Source organism: Myotis myotis, unplaced genomic scaffold (assembly GCF_014108235.1).
Source record: "Myotis myotis isolate mMyoMyo1 unplaced genomic scaffold, mMyoMyo1.p scaffold_m19_p_29, whole genome shotgun sequence".
In the NCBI taxonomy this organism is placed as follows: Eukaryota; Metazoa; Chordata; class Mammalia; order Chiroptera; family Vespertilionidae; genus Myotis; species Myotis myotis.
In genome coordinates, this window is record NW_023416334.1 from 112,111 (window position 1) to 128,714 (window position 16,604).

A 16,604-nucleotide genomic window follows, 5' to 3' on the forward strand; every position below is an offset into this window, starting at 1 on the left:
GACGGAGGGCAGGGTACAGTGTGACGTGCGAGGGACTTACTCCAAGGCGGGGAAGCCTATACAGTGGACCCCCATTTCCACTGTCAGCTCCAATAGGGGGAAGTTTCGTTCTGAACTGAGGTGTGAAGCTGACCGAAGGAACCTCAACCGTGGAGTGTTAGTAAGTCTGCCACAGGCACCCTCTCTGGCTACTCTCAACCGTCACAGCCAAGAAGTGGCTGCTTCCACCAGGGAGCAGACGCTGCTGCAGAGAGCGCCCCCAGCCCGGCCACGTGGCTCAGAGGCTGAGCGTCGACCTGTGAACCAGGAGACCACAGTTCATTCCGTCAGGGCACATGCCTGGGTTGCGGGCTCGATCCCCAGTGGGGAAAGTGCAGGACGTAGCCGATCCATGATTCTCTCCCATCATTGGTGTTTCTATCTCTCTCCCTCCCCCTTTCTCTCTGAAATCAAAAATATATATATATATTTTTAAATATATTTTATTGATTTTTCACAGAAAGGAAGGGAAAGAGACAGAAAGTCAGAAACATCGATGAGAGAGAAACATCGATCAGCTGCCTCCTGCACATCTCCCACTGGGGATGTGCCCGCAACCCAGGCACATGCCCTTGACTGGAATCGAACCCGGGACCCTCCAGTCCGCAGGCCGACGCTCTATCCACTGAGCCAAACCGGCTTCGGCCAAAAATATTTTTTTAAAAAGAGTCCCTGCCCCGACCGGATTCTGAGCCTCACACCAGAGGACACGTGGACCACGTGTCCTTTTCCCGTAGACGCGGTCTCCTTAGTGCGTCTCCTCTGGGAGTGGTGCCTGGTCCTGCAGGGCTGGGGGGCGGGCGGGGGGTGGGGTGGTCAGTAGGGAAATGGGAACCCTTTTCTGGTCCTAGAGCTGGTGCCACTGGGAGGTCAGTGATGGTCACATTAGCCCCCGCTGGGCTGAAGGGGACACTGCAGGGCCTGGGGCGGAGGGAAGGACGGCTCTTACACACAGGCTTCTCCCTTGGGGCCGAGCCATTAGGAGAGTGGTCCTGGTGAATCAGACGTGGACAGCGAGGCCGAGGCGCCGTCAGGATGTCTGCTGGTTTCCAGACGGAAACCCGTTCTGGGAGCTGGCGGAAGCTGGGAACTGAAGGAGGCACAGTTATCTAGCCCTCAAGGACTAGGGCTCATGTGTCCATTTGTTTATTTCATGTTCTCAGCATTAAAACCCAGCTCCTTACTCCTCAGGGCCAGCCTCGCGGCGGGAGGCCTGTTGCCGCTGTGTTCCGGTCTCGCCCAGCAGGCCGGCCAGGGCTCTGCAGGGGAAGTGCCTCCGGCCTCCACCCCGACAAGCACCCAGGACAATAGCCCTGCGGTGGCACTAGGAGTCCTTGGGCTTCTGCTCCTTCCGGGCCCGGGAGGCCATGAGGCGGAAGAAGAGCGCGGGGGCCAGCGTTCGCAGGTAAATGGCCAAGGAAGGCGCCAGGCTGGCCAGGACCACGTCCTCCTTCTTCTTCGCCACGGCAGCCAGGACGTCTCGGGCCACGTCCGCAGGCACTCGGCCCTGGGCGGTGGTCTCGTCCATAACTAAAGTGGACAAAAGAAACCCGTGAGCTTGAAAGCACAAGTCCCTCCCGGCTGAGCTGTGTGGACCAGACCGTGGTGCGGCCAGCTCCCCAGCTTTCCACCGTGCACCCACCATCCCAGCTCCCCTGCACCCAGGACAGGGGGACCCCTCCGTGGCTCAGGGTGTGAGCCGGGGTCAGAGACCTGTGGGCGGGACGTGGGACGGAGGTGGAGCCCGCCAGTGCTCAGGGCCAGTCCAAGTGGAGTCAGTCAGGCGCTCACCACAGCCGAGGGCTTCCCGACCTTAAGAATCTGCGCCTTCAGACCCAAAGACTGAGAAACAGCGATCAGGCTATCAATCCCCAGAAGGAAAGTAGGGGAGGGCGGGGGTAAGGGGAAGAGATCAACCGAAGGACTTGTATACATGTATATAAGCCAAACCAATGGACATGGACAACGGGGGGATGGGAGCATGAGTGTGTGTGGGGGGGAGGTTGGGGGTTAATGGGGGGGATGAGGACACATTTGTAATACCTTAACTAATAAAAAAAAAAAAAAATCCAAAAAAAAAAAATAATAATAAATAAATAAAAATAATACAAGGAAAAAAAAAAAAAAAAAAGAATCTGCGCCTTCGAAAGCACCAATGACTCCAGAAGGTGAGCCGCCAGCCAGCATGGGCGGCTGCTGAGGTCAGCCAGTGGGGGAGGCCCTGGCCACATGCACTCCCACTACTCAGGGGTCAGGTGCTCACTGCACGCGGCGCAGGAAGGAATCTGGGTTAGGGTCAGTGACAGCTGTGGGAGCCGGGGTGTTAGGCTGGTTAACAGTAACTGGTTCCTTCTTCCCTCATCATGACAATTTTGCCAAAAAAGTAGGACCCAGGGCAGGCACTGAGGAGGCCACTATCACAGGCCATTAGAAACCGCTCGCACGTTGTCCAAACCGCCTGCGCTTCCTACCAGCATCCGTTCTCATTGTGTTTTTGTTAACACAGAAGAATAGCAGGTTTCTGATTGTTGCTTATTTTTCAAATTCCAGGGGGAGTTTTTAAAAAAGATTCTTCTAAGTAGAAGTAATATAAAAATGAATCTCTCTGGGTCTATGCCTCCGTCTTGCCTCGTGAGTGAGAGCCACTGCCCTCCGGGCATGGGCCGTCTTGGCTCAGGCCAGCTGGGGAGCGTGCAGGGCCAGGGAGGCAGCACACGGAGGGCGCTCGGGGCCAGCAGGCCTGTCGCGCTGGGGGAAGCAGAGCTGGCTCCCGCAGCAGCACACCCATGGGCCAGCATACCTGAGAGGCAAAACCCACGGGTCTCTGCTGGCCTGAGCCTGCATCTGGGCCGCAGCTGGGCCACTGAGGTGACAGGCCAGCTCGGCTCTCTTCGGCTGAAGCCAGAGGGAGGTTCTGAGGGATGCGCCCACCTCACCCCGGAAGCTCACTGCTTTGAGTGCCCTGAAATCAGTTACTTCTCAAGCATGGTGGGTAGGGAACTCTTGGGTCAAGCAATGCACTGAGATGGGTTCGCTGGAAGACTGGCAGCATCTCAGCTTGGGGACCTCCGTCCAGCCGACAAGTCCTGCCCCGATGGCGCAGTGGGTGGTCCGGGTTAAAAGAAGGTTACCTGGTAGGCAGTACATGTGACCAACACCCAGTGTGTCTTCATTTTTAAAATTACATTCAAATGAGTGAGCAAACAATCATCAGCTAAGAGCTTTCTATAAAAGAAGAGGAACTGGAGCCTCACCTCCATATCTGGAGCCGTCGGCGGCGATGGCGTTGAGGGAGAGGTTGGTGCGGATGTAGCCGGGGCTGAGCACGGTCACGGCGACCCCGTGCTGTTCCAGCTCTGCGCGCAGACAGTCACAGAAGGCCTGGGTTGCATGTTTGGAGGCTGCATCTGCAAAGGTGGTGGCCAGAGGCAGGGTGTGAGTTGGGGTGGGGCATGGCCTGGGGTGAGACCACAGGTTCATTCTCTACTTAGGAAACTGGCCCTGTAATTTAAGCTTAGACAGTGCAGTGTCACAGCAACACCCTTCCTTAGGGAACCAGATGGCACCCCCGCCATCAGGATTCTGCCTCAAGTATTTCGGAGGAAAGGAGCAGCCTGTCTCCAACTCTTTCCAAATGGTTCAGGAAAGAAAGAGTATAAACTTCATGTATACATATGTGTGCGCACACAGTGAACATGAAGCAAACATGTAAATGTTAACAACTGGCACAACGGGGGCTCTTTATTCTGTTCCTGCAACTTTTCTTAGACAGAAATTATTCTACTTTAAAAGGAAAAACCCCACTTCATGCCTAATGGGTACAATATTCAATAGGACAGAGGATATGAATAATTTCCTCTGCCTTCCAATTTCACTCTCCAGAGGGAGCTGATGCGAATGGTCTCTGGGGACTTATTTTTTATATCCTATGTACACACATGTGACTTTACATGTAAGTAATTTCTTTACAGAATGAGCTCATACTGTTCATGTTATTCCTGCAAGTAGCTTTTTACACCTGGTGGCAGCAGACTGGACAGACGGCTTTCATGCCGGCCACGCAGACCTGCCCGCTCCCCACAAGTCACTGACGAGGCGCCGGCCCAGGGCGCCATCACGGCTGCCCCGAGTTTGTCACGGAGGCCGGCTCCCAGTGAGCACCTGGCATGCGCTCAGGAAAGCCGCGGCCGGCTCTCCCACGTATCTTGTCTGATGAGCTTCCACGCAGTGCGTTCACCTGGAAGAGCTACCCAGCTGGCTCCACCTCCGCCACGGAGCCCCTCTGCTCCTCCGGCTGCTCAAGCCTGAGGACAGGTCCTCCAAAGGGGACGGAGCCCTGCTGGACAGTCTCGGGAAGCACGTGGCATCTCCACTGAAAACAGTTTCCTCCAACTCAGACTTCCACGTGCTCCAGCCTTAGGAAAGGGGGATCCATCAGCCAATAAAACAGGAGGGGAAACCCAGGACATGGTGCAGCAAGTCCCATGAGAAACTCAAGTGTCTGACCTGCCCCAAGCCGCGGGGCCAGATTCTTCGAGGCAGGCCAGGGCTGGGGCTGCCCGAGGAGCCGGCGGGCAGGTGTGGCGAGAACCGCTCCCCAGCCGTGGTTCCAGGAGGCTGCCCACAGGCACCTGCTCAGCACACCGTGGCTCCTCTCACCTCGTCCCCATGAAAGCGGCTCAGAGTGGGGGAGACGGCTACTCATCGGGGTTCACTGACGGGCCGAGCCCCCACATTTAGTCTGGTCATTACACAGTGCCCAGACCAACCACTATGCCCTCCGTTAGTCACAGGCCAAGTGGAGAACAAAACTCAGATTACATCAAAGTAAAGTTTGGAAATCATTTTGTACCAGGAACATGGCATATCCTAATTCTGACGTTATCCTGTTATTAACTGTTTATCATGTGCTTTACCATTTGCGATTTATGTACATAATCATCCCTGGGCCATCAGAGCAACCTTAGATGGCTGTCCTATGTCCCTGGCGCTGACACAGAACACCACCCTAGAAGCAAGTGTGGAAACAGGGCTTTGAAATTCACAGGGGCCTTTTCACATCGAAGTCTCATTTCCCTGCAGAACAGCTTTGCGGGGCACATCACGGCTGTAAGTCTCGTTTTATAAGAAGGGAAACGAGGGTTAAACAACTTGCCTGAGGACAGACAACTAGAACCAAGCGGCGAGCTGGGTGCAGAAGGACAGCGAGCCTCTGCCAGCCGCTCCTGTGCTCTGCGGGGCGGGCGCAGCCCAGCGGGGAGGTGGTGAGAGCAGAGGGGTCGGTTATAAGTATTTACTTCCAGAGGGTGGAGTAAAGGAAGGAGTTACTAGGACAGAAATTACCTCTGAAATCTTTTAACTTAAGAAAACTAGATTCTGCCCGAGCTGGTTTGGCTCAGTGGATAGAGAATCAGCCTGCAGACTGAAGGGTCCCGGATTCGATTCCCGGCCAGGGCACATACCCGGGGTGGGGCTCCATCCGCAGTCGGGGGCGTGCAGGAGGCAGCCAGTCAATGATTCTCATCATTGATGTTTCTATCTCTCTCTCCCTCTCCCTTCTTTTCTGAAATCAATAAAAATATACTTCTTAAATAAATTTGAAAAACTAGATTCAGTGTGCTTGCTGGTGCTACATGATGGCAGACGGATTAATGAGATGATATCTCAAGTTTCCAGCACAGCCACGCCCACACACGGAGGTGAGAGTGTGCACTGGAGGTCATTTGGAAGCTTTAATTATTTGGTTCTGACCTGTTTCCACTTTCGGGAATTCATCTCACCGAACCCTCCCAAGTGCCTAGAGCAGGGGTCTTCAAACTACGGCCTGCGGGCCACATGCAAATACAAATATTGTATTTGTTCCCATTTTGTTTTTTTACTTCAAAATAAGATATGTGCAGTGTGCATAGGAATTTGTTCATAGGTTTTTTTAAAACTATAGTCCGGCCCTCTAACGGTCTGAGGGACAGTGAACTGGCCCCCTGTTTAAAAAGTTTGAGGACCCATGGCCTAGAGATACAAGTATTTACCATGTTCTATGTAGTGCATCACTGTAAATGGTCAAAGACTGAAGGGGAGAAAATGAGATACCCAGGAAAATGGCTAAATTGTCATATATCTACTCAGTGAATTACTATATATCCACGTAAAAGGACTAGGTAAATCCCTATGCACTACTGTAAAAAGGTAACTGCCACGTGAAATGAGCAAACCGCAAACCAGTGTGCGTAGCAGGACTCCACTTCTGTGCCTTAGTAGGTCTGGAGGCATAAACGCCCGGGACGTGAGGTGACAGGGCCTGGGGGCCATGGAATTGACGTGGGGACGCTGCGCGGCTGCCCCGCTTCACTAAGCAGCTCACAGTCCTGGGTTTCGCAGGGCTGACTGCCCCGCCCCCACGGAGATGAGGGTGATGGAGCCGGGGGTGATGGAGCCAGGGGGGCGAGGGGGCCAGGAGCAGAGCTGGGCCCGCGTGAATCCAGCATCCGCTCAGCAGGGCACTGCGGAGGCTGCTCACGGTGCACCGAGCATTTCCCAAGGCTGCGTCCTGGGCTGACAGCGCGGGACTCCCAGCCTCAGGACAAACAGCGCACCCAGCGGGGCGGAGACTCACAGGCAGACCGGAAGGGAACGCTGATCTTGCCCTGCACGCTGCTGATGGCGACCACGTGGCCCCGCCGTCGCTGGACCATGGAGGGCAGGAGCGCTGCGGGAGAGTTGGGGCTTCAGGAGAGGACTTCCTCTGGTCGCCGCCCCCCGCCCCCCGCCCCCCGCGAGAGGAGGCGGCCTCCCATTGGATTTCACAGGCACCCGGAGGTGCCCGGTGAGGCCCTCAGTGGGGAGGAGCGTGTTCCGGGAGCTTCTGGGCCTCCTGCACCCGCAGACCCCGCAGAGGGAGGCAGAGACAGAGCTCGCACACCGGCCTCTCACCGCAGTGGACCCTCCTTTTCAGGGGAGAGCCTCCCCCGGAGCCCAGGCCAGGCACAAGGACATCTCCACTCTGCGGGGTTCACAGCGCCACCAGGAGGAAAGGGCGCGATGCTCTACAAATGAAGTGCCACTGCAGAGACCATCAGGACTTCAGACCAGAAAGGCAAATAAAAGTCTGAAAAAGCTGCCCTGGCCGGTGTGCTCAGTGGATAGAGCGCTGGCCTGCGGACCGAAGGGTCCAGGGTTCACTTCTGGTCAGGGGCACATGCCCGGGTTGTGGGCTCGATCCTCAGTGGGAAGTGTGAGGGAGGCAGCCGATCAAGGGTTCTCATCATTGATGTTTCTCTCTCCCTCTCCCTCTCTCTTCCTCCCTGAAATCCATAAGAGGTATTTTTAACATCTGGGAAAGCCAGCCCCGGGCTGTCAATGACAGCTCGTTTCCAGGGTGAAATGGAGGAGGAACCAAGTGAAAACACACAAACAACATGTCCGTGTGCTTCTCTCTTCCACCGGAGACGCTACCTTTCGTCAGAGCGACGGGGCCGAAGTAGTTGGTCTCCATGACTCTCCTGTCCACGTCCACGGGGGTGTCCAGGATGGTGCCACGGTAGCTGACCCCCGCGTTGTTGATGAGCACGTCCACGTGGCCGAAGCACTGCAGGATTTCAGCTGCGGCCGCGACGGTGGCCCCGGTGTCCGCCAGGTCGAAGGTCACCATGCGAGGCGTGTGTGTCTGCACCTGGTCAGACATGACAGAAACGAACACACCTCAGAGTGACAGAGCACAGGCCGCGGGGCACCCTGCCAGAGTTCATGCCTGCCCAGGCGGAAGGAGCATTGAGAGAGGAGGAGCCACACAGACATGAGAAGCCTGGGGACCCGGGGGCCCCAGTGATCAGAGCCTCGGGACCGACCCTGTGGCATCCAAGCTTCCAGGCGGCTTCGACAGCGCCCGTCTGACCTGCCAGAGGACAAGCCTGTCCCCACTACGCACTGCTGATCTGGGCGATCCATTCCTGAGACAGACCGCAGAAGTCATCGCAACCCGTTCAGAGAGATCTGGGCGATGGCCGTGGTGCAGACAGCAGTTTGCCACAAGGTAGGCGGCCGCAACGGCTGCAGGGAAGTCCTTTAAGCTGATGGCCAATGGCTGTCACCGCGACGTGCCATGGGAAAGGTCCCAAGCAGCCCAAGGAAAAGAAAAGAGACAGAACCACAGACTCTGGCATCAAGCGGAGCCCGGCCAAGGCCTGCCAGGAGCTCTCCTCCTCCTGCTGCAGAAGCAGCCTCAGCAGCTACTTCAACCCGCCCAGGCCTCTGGCTGTAGGGAACACCGCCTGGCGCCACCCCTGAAATTGCCCCGCCCTACCCCCAGGTTTGGGGCCACCTGTGTTCCACCCAATGGGACCCCCGCCCCTTTCCTGAGGCCCGAGGACCAATGCACTCTGCTTCTCAGGACCTCAGAGAACGGGGCTCCACTGGAGACAACAGCCCTGGCAGAGCCACATTCTGGGGCTCACAGAAGACAGGCAGTCCTCCGGTGACGTCAGACTCGACGCACATCGTTTCCCGGTTAAATCACCATCTCCCATTTATTTATAAAAAAAAAAAAGTTCCGTCATTTCGACATATGTACATATGTGTGTTTTTTTTTTTAAACTTTTTTCTTTTTAAATGTATTTATTGGTTTCAGAGAGGAAGGGAGAAGGAGAGAGCGATAGAAACATCAATGATGAGAGAGAATCATTGATTGGCTGCCTCCTGCACGCCCCCCACTGGGGATTGAGCCCGCAACCCAGGAATGTGCCCTTGGCCGGAATCGAACCTGGGACCCTTCAGTCCGCAGGCCAACACTCTATCCACTGAGCCAAGTCGGCCAGGGCTGTTTTTTATTATTTATTTACCACAAGCAAAGGTCAGGAATTGTTATCTTTCTTTTAATTTTTTTTTACTGTTTCCCTTCATTACTGCTGTGTCTGTGCTCCATGTGAGTAACGTAATCATGAAACGACCAGAATGTGCCAGAAGACACGACAAAGTAATTTTGCTTCATGATGACGCACCATACACACCTCAAAAGCAGTTAAAGACACGTTAAAAGATCTTGCCTGGGAAGTATGAACCCACCCGCCCTATTCACCAGACCTTGCTCCTTCAGATTACCACTTGTTCCGATCGACGGCACACGCACTTTCTGAGCAGCACTTCAAGATGTACGAAGAAGTGGCAAGTTGGGTCTCTGAATGGTTTGCTTCAAAACAAGAAAAGTTTTACTGGGACGGTATCCACAAATTACCTGAAAGATGGGGGAAATGTGTAGCTGGCGATGCACATTACTTTGAATAAAGCACTTTTGATGTTTCTCTTGAAATTATCGTGTTTTCTTTGATTACAAAATCCACATTATTAACTGGTACACCTAGGAGTGGGAATGTGTGGATATAGTAGTTTTCTTTTTAACCTTTTGAGGAACTGCCGAACTATTTTCCACAGCAACTGTACCATTTTATATTTCCACCAGCAATGCACAAGTTTCCAAATTTCTGTACATACTTGCCAACACTTGTTATTTTCTGTTGTTTTTTAAAATTATACTTTTCCAAGAGGTATGACAACTTAATTTTTTTGCTACTCTTTTAAATTTTATTTTTCAATTACAGTTTACATTCAGTATTATTTTGTATTAATTTCAGGAGTACAACATAGTGGTAATCTGAAGGAGAAAGGTCTGGTGAGTACGGCGGGTGGGTTCATACTTCCCAGGCAAGATCTTTTAACGTGTCTTTAACTGCTTTTGAGGTGTGTATGGTGCGTCATCATGAAGCAAAATTACTTTGCCGTGTCTTCTGGCACATTCTGGTCGTTTCATGATTAAAGCGTGGTTCAAATTGATTATTTGTTGTCAGTAGCGATCAGTACTAACAGTTTCACCTGGTTTTAGAAGCTCATAATACACCACACCTTCCTGATCCCACCAAACACAAAGCAATGTCTTCTTTCCGAAGCAATTTGGCCTTGCAGTCGATGTTGATGGTTGACCTGGATCAACCCATGATTCTGTGCATCTGGGATTCTCAAAATAAATCCACTTTTCAAGGAGAAACCAAGATGGCAGCATAGGTAAACACCTGAAATTGCCGCCTCGTACAACCACTTCAAAAATACAACTAAAAGACAAAACAGACATCACCCACACCACAGGAAGGCTGTCTGAGTGGAAATTCTACAACTAGAAGGAAAGAGAAAAGCACACTGAGACTCAGGAGGTGCGGAAGTAAAGTGCAGAGGTACGGAGGCTCAAGTGCGTGCGGAAAGGGGCTGGCAACGGAGGACGCCGGTGTCTTTTGCAATCAGGAGGGAGGCACAAGCTCCCAATGGCCCTGACTCCAGTTCCAGGTGAGTCTCTGGGGACCCAGACCCATACGGGGAGAAACTGGACTGTTTGGCAGCGGGCGGAAATCGAGGGTAGCTTTCTCTCAGAGGTGCTTGTAGTGATTACCACAGGACACTGAGACCCGGGGCCTCTTAGGGCAGGGCTGAGGAGCAGCCATAGCTGTTTGCTCCGCCCTGTTGATTCCCTGAGACCCCACCCCACCCAAGCTATGAGCAGAGGCTTTTGCATATGAATGCCCCAGCCCTTTGAGATCTAAAATTACCTAACAAACTGCGGCTGGGTCAGAGAGACACAGAACTTCCAAAAGAAGGCCCAAGGCCCCACAGCAGCTTGCATTGCTGCACAGCTGGGCCTCATACAGGCACCTCCAAACCCCAAACAAAGAAGAGGAACCTGCAGATCTCTCCATAGCTCCTGCTGGGTAGCCTCAGGCAGAGGTTAAATTAGCACCTCCTTAGAGATCCTAGAGCCAGTGTACCCAGTGGTCAGATTGGGACCATCCAGATTACAACTCCTCAGATCCATAAGGGACACACTCAGGGGGCAGACTCAGTGAGCACCAAAGCCCTACTGAAGCAAGTCTTGCCTCATAAGGGTGTCTCCAGCACAGAAGTTCTCCCACTGCAGACACAGCTGATTCTCACAGCCAATTGGCCTGGAGGTCAATTCCTCCCAGTGATACCTACAACAATCAAGGCTTAACTACAACAAGACTGTGCACAAAGCCCACAAAGGGGTGCACCAAGAGTGTCCACCTCAGGTAATTGGGGAGGAACACTGGACCCTATAGGACACCTAGCACAGAACGCCACTCTATCAACACAGCGAAGCATAAAAAAATACGGAGACAAAGAAACAGGTCACAAATGACAGAAATGGAGGAAAGCAAACAACTGGATATAGAGTTCAAAACCACACTTTTAAGGTTTTTCAAGAATTTTCTAGAAACCGCCAATAAATTTAGTGAGACCCTCAAGAAATCTAGTGAGACCCTCGAGGTTATGAAAAAGGACCAACTAGAAATTAAGCATACAATGACTGAAATAAAGAATATTATACAGAGCTCCAACAGCAGACTAGAGGATCACAAGAATCAAGTCAAAGATTTGAAATACAAAGAAGCAAAAAACACCCAACCGGAAAATCAAAAAGAAAAAAGAATCCAAAAATATGAAGATAGTGTAAGGAGCCTCTGGGACAACTTCAAGCGTACCAACATCCGAATTATGGGGGTGCCAGAAGAAGAGAGAGAGCAAGATATTGAAAACCTATTTGAAGAAATAATGACAGAAAACTTCCCCCACCTGGTGAAAGAAATAGACTTACAAGTCCAGGAAGTGCACAGAACCCCAAACAAAAGGAATCCAAAGAGGACCACACCAAGACACATCATAATTAAAATGCCAAGAGCAAAAGACAAAGAGAGAATCTTAAAAGCAGCAAGAGAAAAAAAGTCAGTTACCTACAAGGGAGTATCCATACGACTGTCAGCTGATTTCTCAACAGAAACTATGCAGGCCAGAAGGGAGTGGCAAGAAATATTCAAAGTGATGAATAGCAAGAACCTACAACCAAGATTACTTTACCCAGCAAAGCTATCATTCAGAATTGAAGGTCAGATAAAGAGCTTCACAGATAAGAAAAAGCTAAAGGAGTTCATCACCACCAAACCAGTATTATATGAAATGCTGAAAGGTATCTTTTAAGAAGAGGAAGAAGAAGAAAAAAGTAAAGATACAAATTATGAACAACAAATACACATCTATCAACAAGTGAATCTAAAAAACAAGTGAATAAAAAATCTGATGAACAGAGTAAACTGGTGAATATAATAGAATCAGGGGCATAGAAAGGGGGTGGACTGACTATTCACGGGGGTTGGGGGGGGCAGGGTGTGTGTGGGGGGTGCGGGAAGAGACTGGACAAAAATCATATACCTATAGATGAGGACAGTGGGTGGAGGGGGTAAGAGCAGAGGGTGGGGTGGGAACTAGGTGGAGGGGAGCTATAGGGGGGAAAAAGAGGAACAACTGTAATAATCTGAACAATAAAGATTTAATTTTAAAAAAAAAGAAAAAAAAGACTTTCGTGCTGTTGAAGCAACATTTTACTGATGACTTTTCGGTTTTCCATTTGTCCTTTGTTCAGTTGATGTGGCACCATTTTCCTTCCTTTAAGATCGTTCCCATTGCTTGTAAACGATCAGAAATTGTTTGCTGAGCAACGTTTCATCTTTCTGCAAGTTGTTTTAGAGTTTGACACGCATCTTCATCCAATAATGCTTGTAATTGTTGGTCTTCAAACTTTTTTGGTTGACCTGGACGTTCTTTGTCTTTCACATCGAAATCATCACTTTTAAAGCGTTTAAACCAGCGCTCACAGGTATCTTGAGATGGAGCATGTTCCCCATAAGCTTCCCGAAATATTCAATAACTTTTTCTTCAAAATAAAGTAATGAATTAAAACTTCCCGCAAATGCTCTTTTTTTGGCATGAAATTCAACATTTTTAAGCGTAAAAATATCTATGATGTTAACACCTTCAGCAAGTTTGACATATGAAGTTTTGAAGCTTGCTGTCAATACAATAAAATAACATATGTCAAATAATATATATCAATATATGTGTAACTCCATCTATTGAAAAAAATCCGCATTATTAACTGGTACACCTAGTATATCCAAAAAAATTGAAAGCAGGGACTCAAACAGATACATGCACACCAATGTTCACAGTAGCATTCACAATAGCCAAAAAGTAGAAACAACCATAGTGTCCATCAACAAATAAATCAATAAACAAAACGTGGTGTACACATACAATGAAATATTTTTCTGCCATAAAAAGTGATGAAATTTAAAAAAACATTTTAATTGATTTTTAGAGACAGAAGAAGGGAGAGGGAGAGAGAAAAACATCAATGTGAGAATGAAACTGATCAGCTGCCTGTCCTCTACCGGGGCCTGAGCCCGCACTCCAGGTATGTGCCCTGACTGGGAATCAAACCGGCAACCTTCTGGTGCACGGGACATCCAACCAACTGAACCGCACAGGCCAGGGCAAAGGATGAAGTGTTGATACATGCTACAATATGGATGAACTTTAAAAACATTATGCTTAGTGAAGTAGCCAGACATAAAAGGACAAATACTGTCTTTTTCCACTTACATGAGGGATCTAGAACAGGCAGATTCAGAGACAGAAAGCAGCACAGAGGGGCTGGGGAGGCGGTACGAACGGATTAACTTTAATGGGTACAAATTTTGTCAGGGATGATGAGACAGGTTTGGGTAGAGACAGTGGTGATAATTACGTACATTGTGAGTGTATTTCATGGTACACTTATAAGTGGGTAACTGATACTGTGTTATACCTATTTCTCCATAATTAAAATCGTAAAAGTCATCACTAACCTGCCCTCGTCCTGCCCAACAGAAGAGCCGAGCGGGTGCCAGCGGGTGAAGGGGAGGCAGCAGTGCTAACAGGCGGTGGTGGGTCTGACCATGGCAGCCCTGCCTTGGCCGGCTGCGGAGCAGCTGCTGTGGCAGCCTGCGGCCACCTGTACAGGGACCACGTCCAGTAGCCCAGGGGCCACTATCTCAGCAGAGGACAGTCTGACCCTTCTCCCCAGAAGACGCGCCCGTGGGCTCACCTCGGAGGCCCGAGAAGCGGCGAGTTCTTTGGCGAGCTGCCCCAGGGCCTCTCTGTTCCGGCCGCAGAGCACCAGCTTCGCGCCCACGGCGTGGAAGACCTTGGCGCACTCTGAGGAAGAAGAGAACCTGATGTCTGAGACAGTCCAGAGCCTGCCTCCCCGTGCAGCTCCCACTTACCCCATGTTCCATCATCTGTCTTGTTTCTACACGCATAGAACATGTATGTGCTAGCCCCAGTGACGGGCCAAGCATGGAGCCAGGAACTGGGGTCCAGTGATGAAGGAGCCCCAGAGAGCTCGCATCTGGGGCGGGACAGGCATCACAGGGCGAGGGGAGGCCGGCCTGGCTGACAGACTGCTAGGTGCTGTGCTCAGAACTTTCCTTCATCTTCTTTAGCTCTGAAGAACCTGTGAGCTCACCGCCATGTTCACGACAGAGCAAGTTCAGCAGGTCAACCAGGCAGTGCCAGCTACTGTGCTGTGCTGGTCTAGGCCTACTTTCTAGCACAACCCAGATGCTGCCCAAGTCATTTTAATGCAACAGGCATATATCTACCAGGGGCACTCACACGGGTCTGTGGAAACACAGAGACACAGGGCTCTGTTGAGAGGGGCTGGAGGCCTGAGGGGCTCTTTTCTGGATAAGGCAGAGGGGTCAGGGGGAGCAGAAGGGGCAGGGGAAGCAGTGGGTGAAGGGGAACATAAGATAATAGGGAGGCTGGCATTCTGAATCTGTGCCAGTGATCAGCATTCTGACGCACCTTCTTACTGGTAATTAGCTCCATTCTTACCTGGCTGCCTGTCCTGCCTTGCAGAACCTGCTCCCGGAACACTCCCATTTCACAGAGGCCATAAACCATGAACCATACACACCCCCAGAGGGCTGTCAGCACTGTGGCCAGCCAGGCCAGGCCAGGCCATTGGGCGTAACCTCACTTCCCCCATCCCAACCCACGGGGGGCTGCGAAGCCCACGCGAAAACCGGAAGCCTGGTCCCTATGTGGGGGGCAAAGAAACTGAGGGGATGAAAGGAAGGCTTCCTCCACACTCATCACTCAGGCTCTGGAGGCCAATTCCCCTGAGTCCTCCCCCCCCCCCCCCCCCCGCACTAGTGCACCTGCGGTTCTGCATGAAAGGCTCCTCTTCTGAATCCTCTGAGTGCCCGGCTGATTATTCTCTCGTGCAACAGGGGCAGGGCGAGCAGAGGGGACAGAGGGAGCAGAGGGGGCAGCGGGAGCAGAGGGGACAGCGGGAACAGAGGTAAGGGGGGGCGGAGCAGAGGGGGAATCTCTCCTTCTCCATTGCTGACCCTCCATCCCACACCGGCCAGTCTCCTCTAGGTGAGTGACGTCCCACAATTCTCCTCATCTCGAATCCTCTGCCCACTCTCTCTCACTGACTTTTCGGAAGCCTCTCATCTCAAAAGTCCTAGCGCTGGGCCAGAAGCCTCCTCAGCCGTTTGACTTGGGTCCTTCTGGATTGGGGACGCCCAGTCTGGAGGGTCACCTCTCGTTTCTCATGGTGATTTGTTTAGCAGCAGGGACGCCTGCCCTAAACAGTCCCCTTTGGATCTGTGGTCTGTCACTCACCCTTCCTCTCTCGTGCCCCATGCCCACTCCCTCTGCACACTCACGGGGGAGATCATGCGCAACCACCTCACTGTATTCTGTAACACTGTTTGGCCACAACAAAAACTAGATAATAAGTCTCAATGGCCTGAAAACAGCGCTTTCAATTTTAACACACTGAGCAACTTAGATAATTGCTGTCACCGCAATGCAAAATGGTCAGAGATTCCCTCCATCCAGGCCTTTTCACCCTTCAGTCCCAGCCCTCTCTCTCCGTCCTGCTCTACCCGTCAGATCCTTCTCCTTCACACAAAACATCACCACCTAACACTTCTGATTCTGAATCTACGTTTGACCCAGCAGACCACCGACCTCCACCCCCTTACACACCGCCTCCCTCACCTGCAGATTCCCAAAACCCAGACCCTCCTAACCAGCAGCCACCTCCCGGCCCCTGAGAGCCCAACTCCCAAGAACTCAAGCTCCAAAACAGCCTTTTCCCACCATACACTCGCTCTCGGGCCACCCAAAGACCACCCTCAACAGCCTTTTATTCCCACTCCCATTCTACCCAAGGGACGCGGCAGGAACTGAGGGTATTGTGGTCAATTATGACAAACTTAATGAAGTCACTCAGGGCCCTGATGAAAGCCCAGCTCTCCTCCTCTCCCGCCTCACGGAGGCCTTGCAGAAATTGACCACTTAGGCCCCACCCCCAGAGGGATGGCATGGAAGGGCAGGCCCCAGCTGGCCGGGGCCAGCAGTGCCTCCACTGCCACCTGCTGCCAGCACCGCGTGTTGGACACCTGCCATGTTCTGCACTGCCCCCTGGTGATCAGCGCACGTCATAGTGAGTGGTCAAACTCCCGGTAGAGGGGACAATTTGCATATCAGGCTTTTATTATATAGGATCAGCTCCTGATATATGCCGCAAACTTCAAAAAATAGACACAAGTCTACAAACCCCTCAAAGATACCTCATTAACCTGGCCTTTAAGATCTTTAATAATAGAGATGAGGAG

General features: G+C 51.8%; 1 protein-coding gene across 3 annotated transcripts in view; it reads right to left on the reverse strand.

Moving 5' to 3' along the window:
- Positions 1-1,149: 1,149 nt before the first annotated feature.
- The window catches only part of DHRS7B (dehydrogenase/reductase 7B), an 83,574-nt gene continuing 68,119 nt past the window's right edge, over positions 1,150-16,604 (reverse strand). For 2 of the 3 annotated variants that reach the window (XM_036296452.1, XM_036296454.1), the window contains exons 3-7: positions 14,015-14,124; positions 7,492-7,708; positions 6,653-6,745; positions 3,294-3,446; positions 1,150-1,569 (exon numbers count right to left, since the gene is read on the reverse strand). In XM_036296452.1, coding sequence (XP_036152345.1) covers positions 1,364-1,569; positions 3,294-3,446; positions 6,653-6,745; positions 7,492-7,708; positions 14,015-14,124 — 779 coding nt within the window. In that variant the 3' untranslated portion in view covers positions 1,150-1,363. The remainder of the gene's footprint in view (positions 1,570-3,293; positions 3,447-6,652; positions 6,746-7,491; positions 7,709-14,014; positions 14,125-16,604) is intronic. The other variant, XM_036296453.1, reaches the window with a different exon arrangement.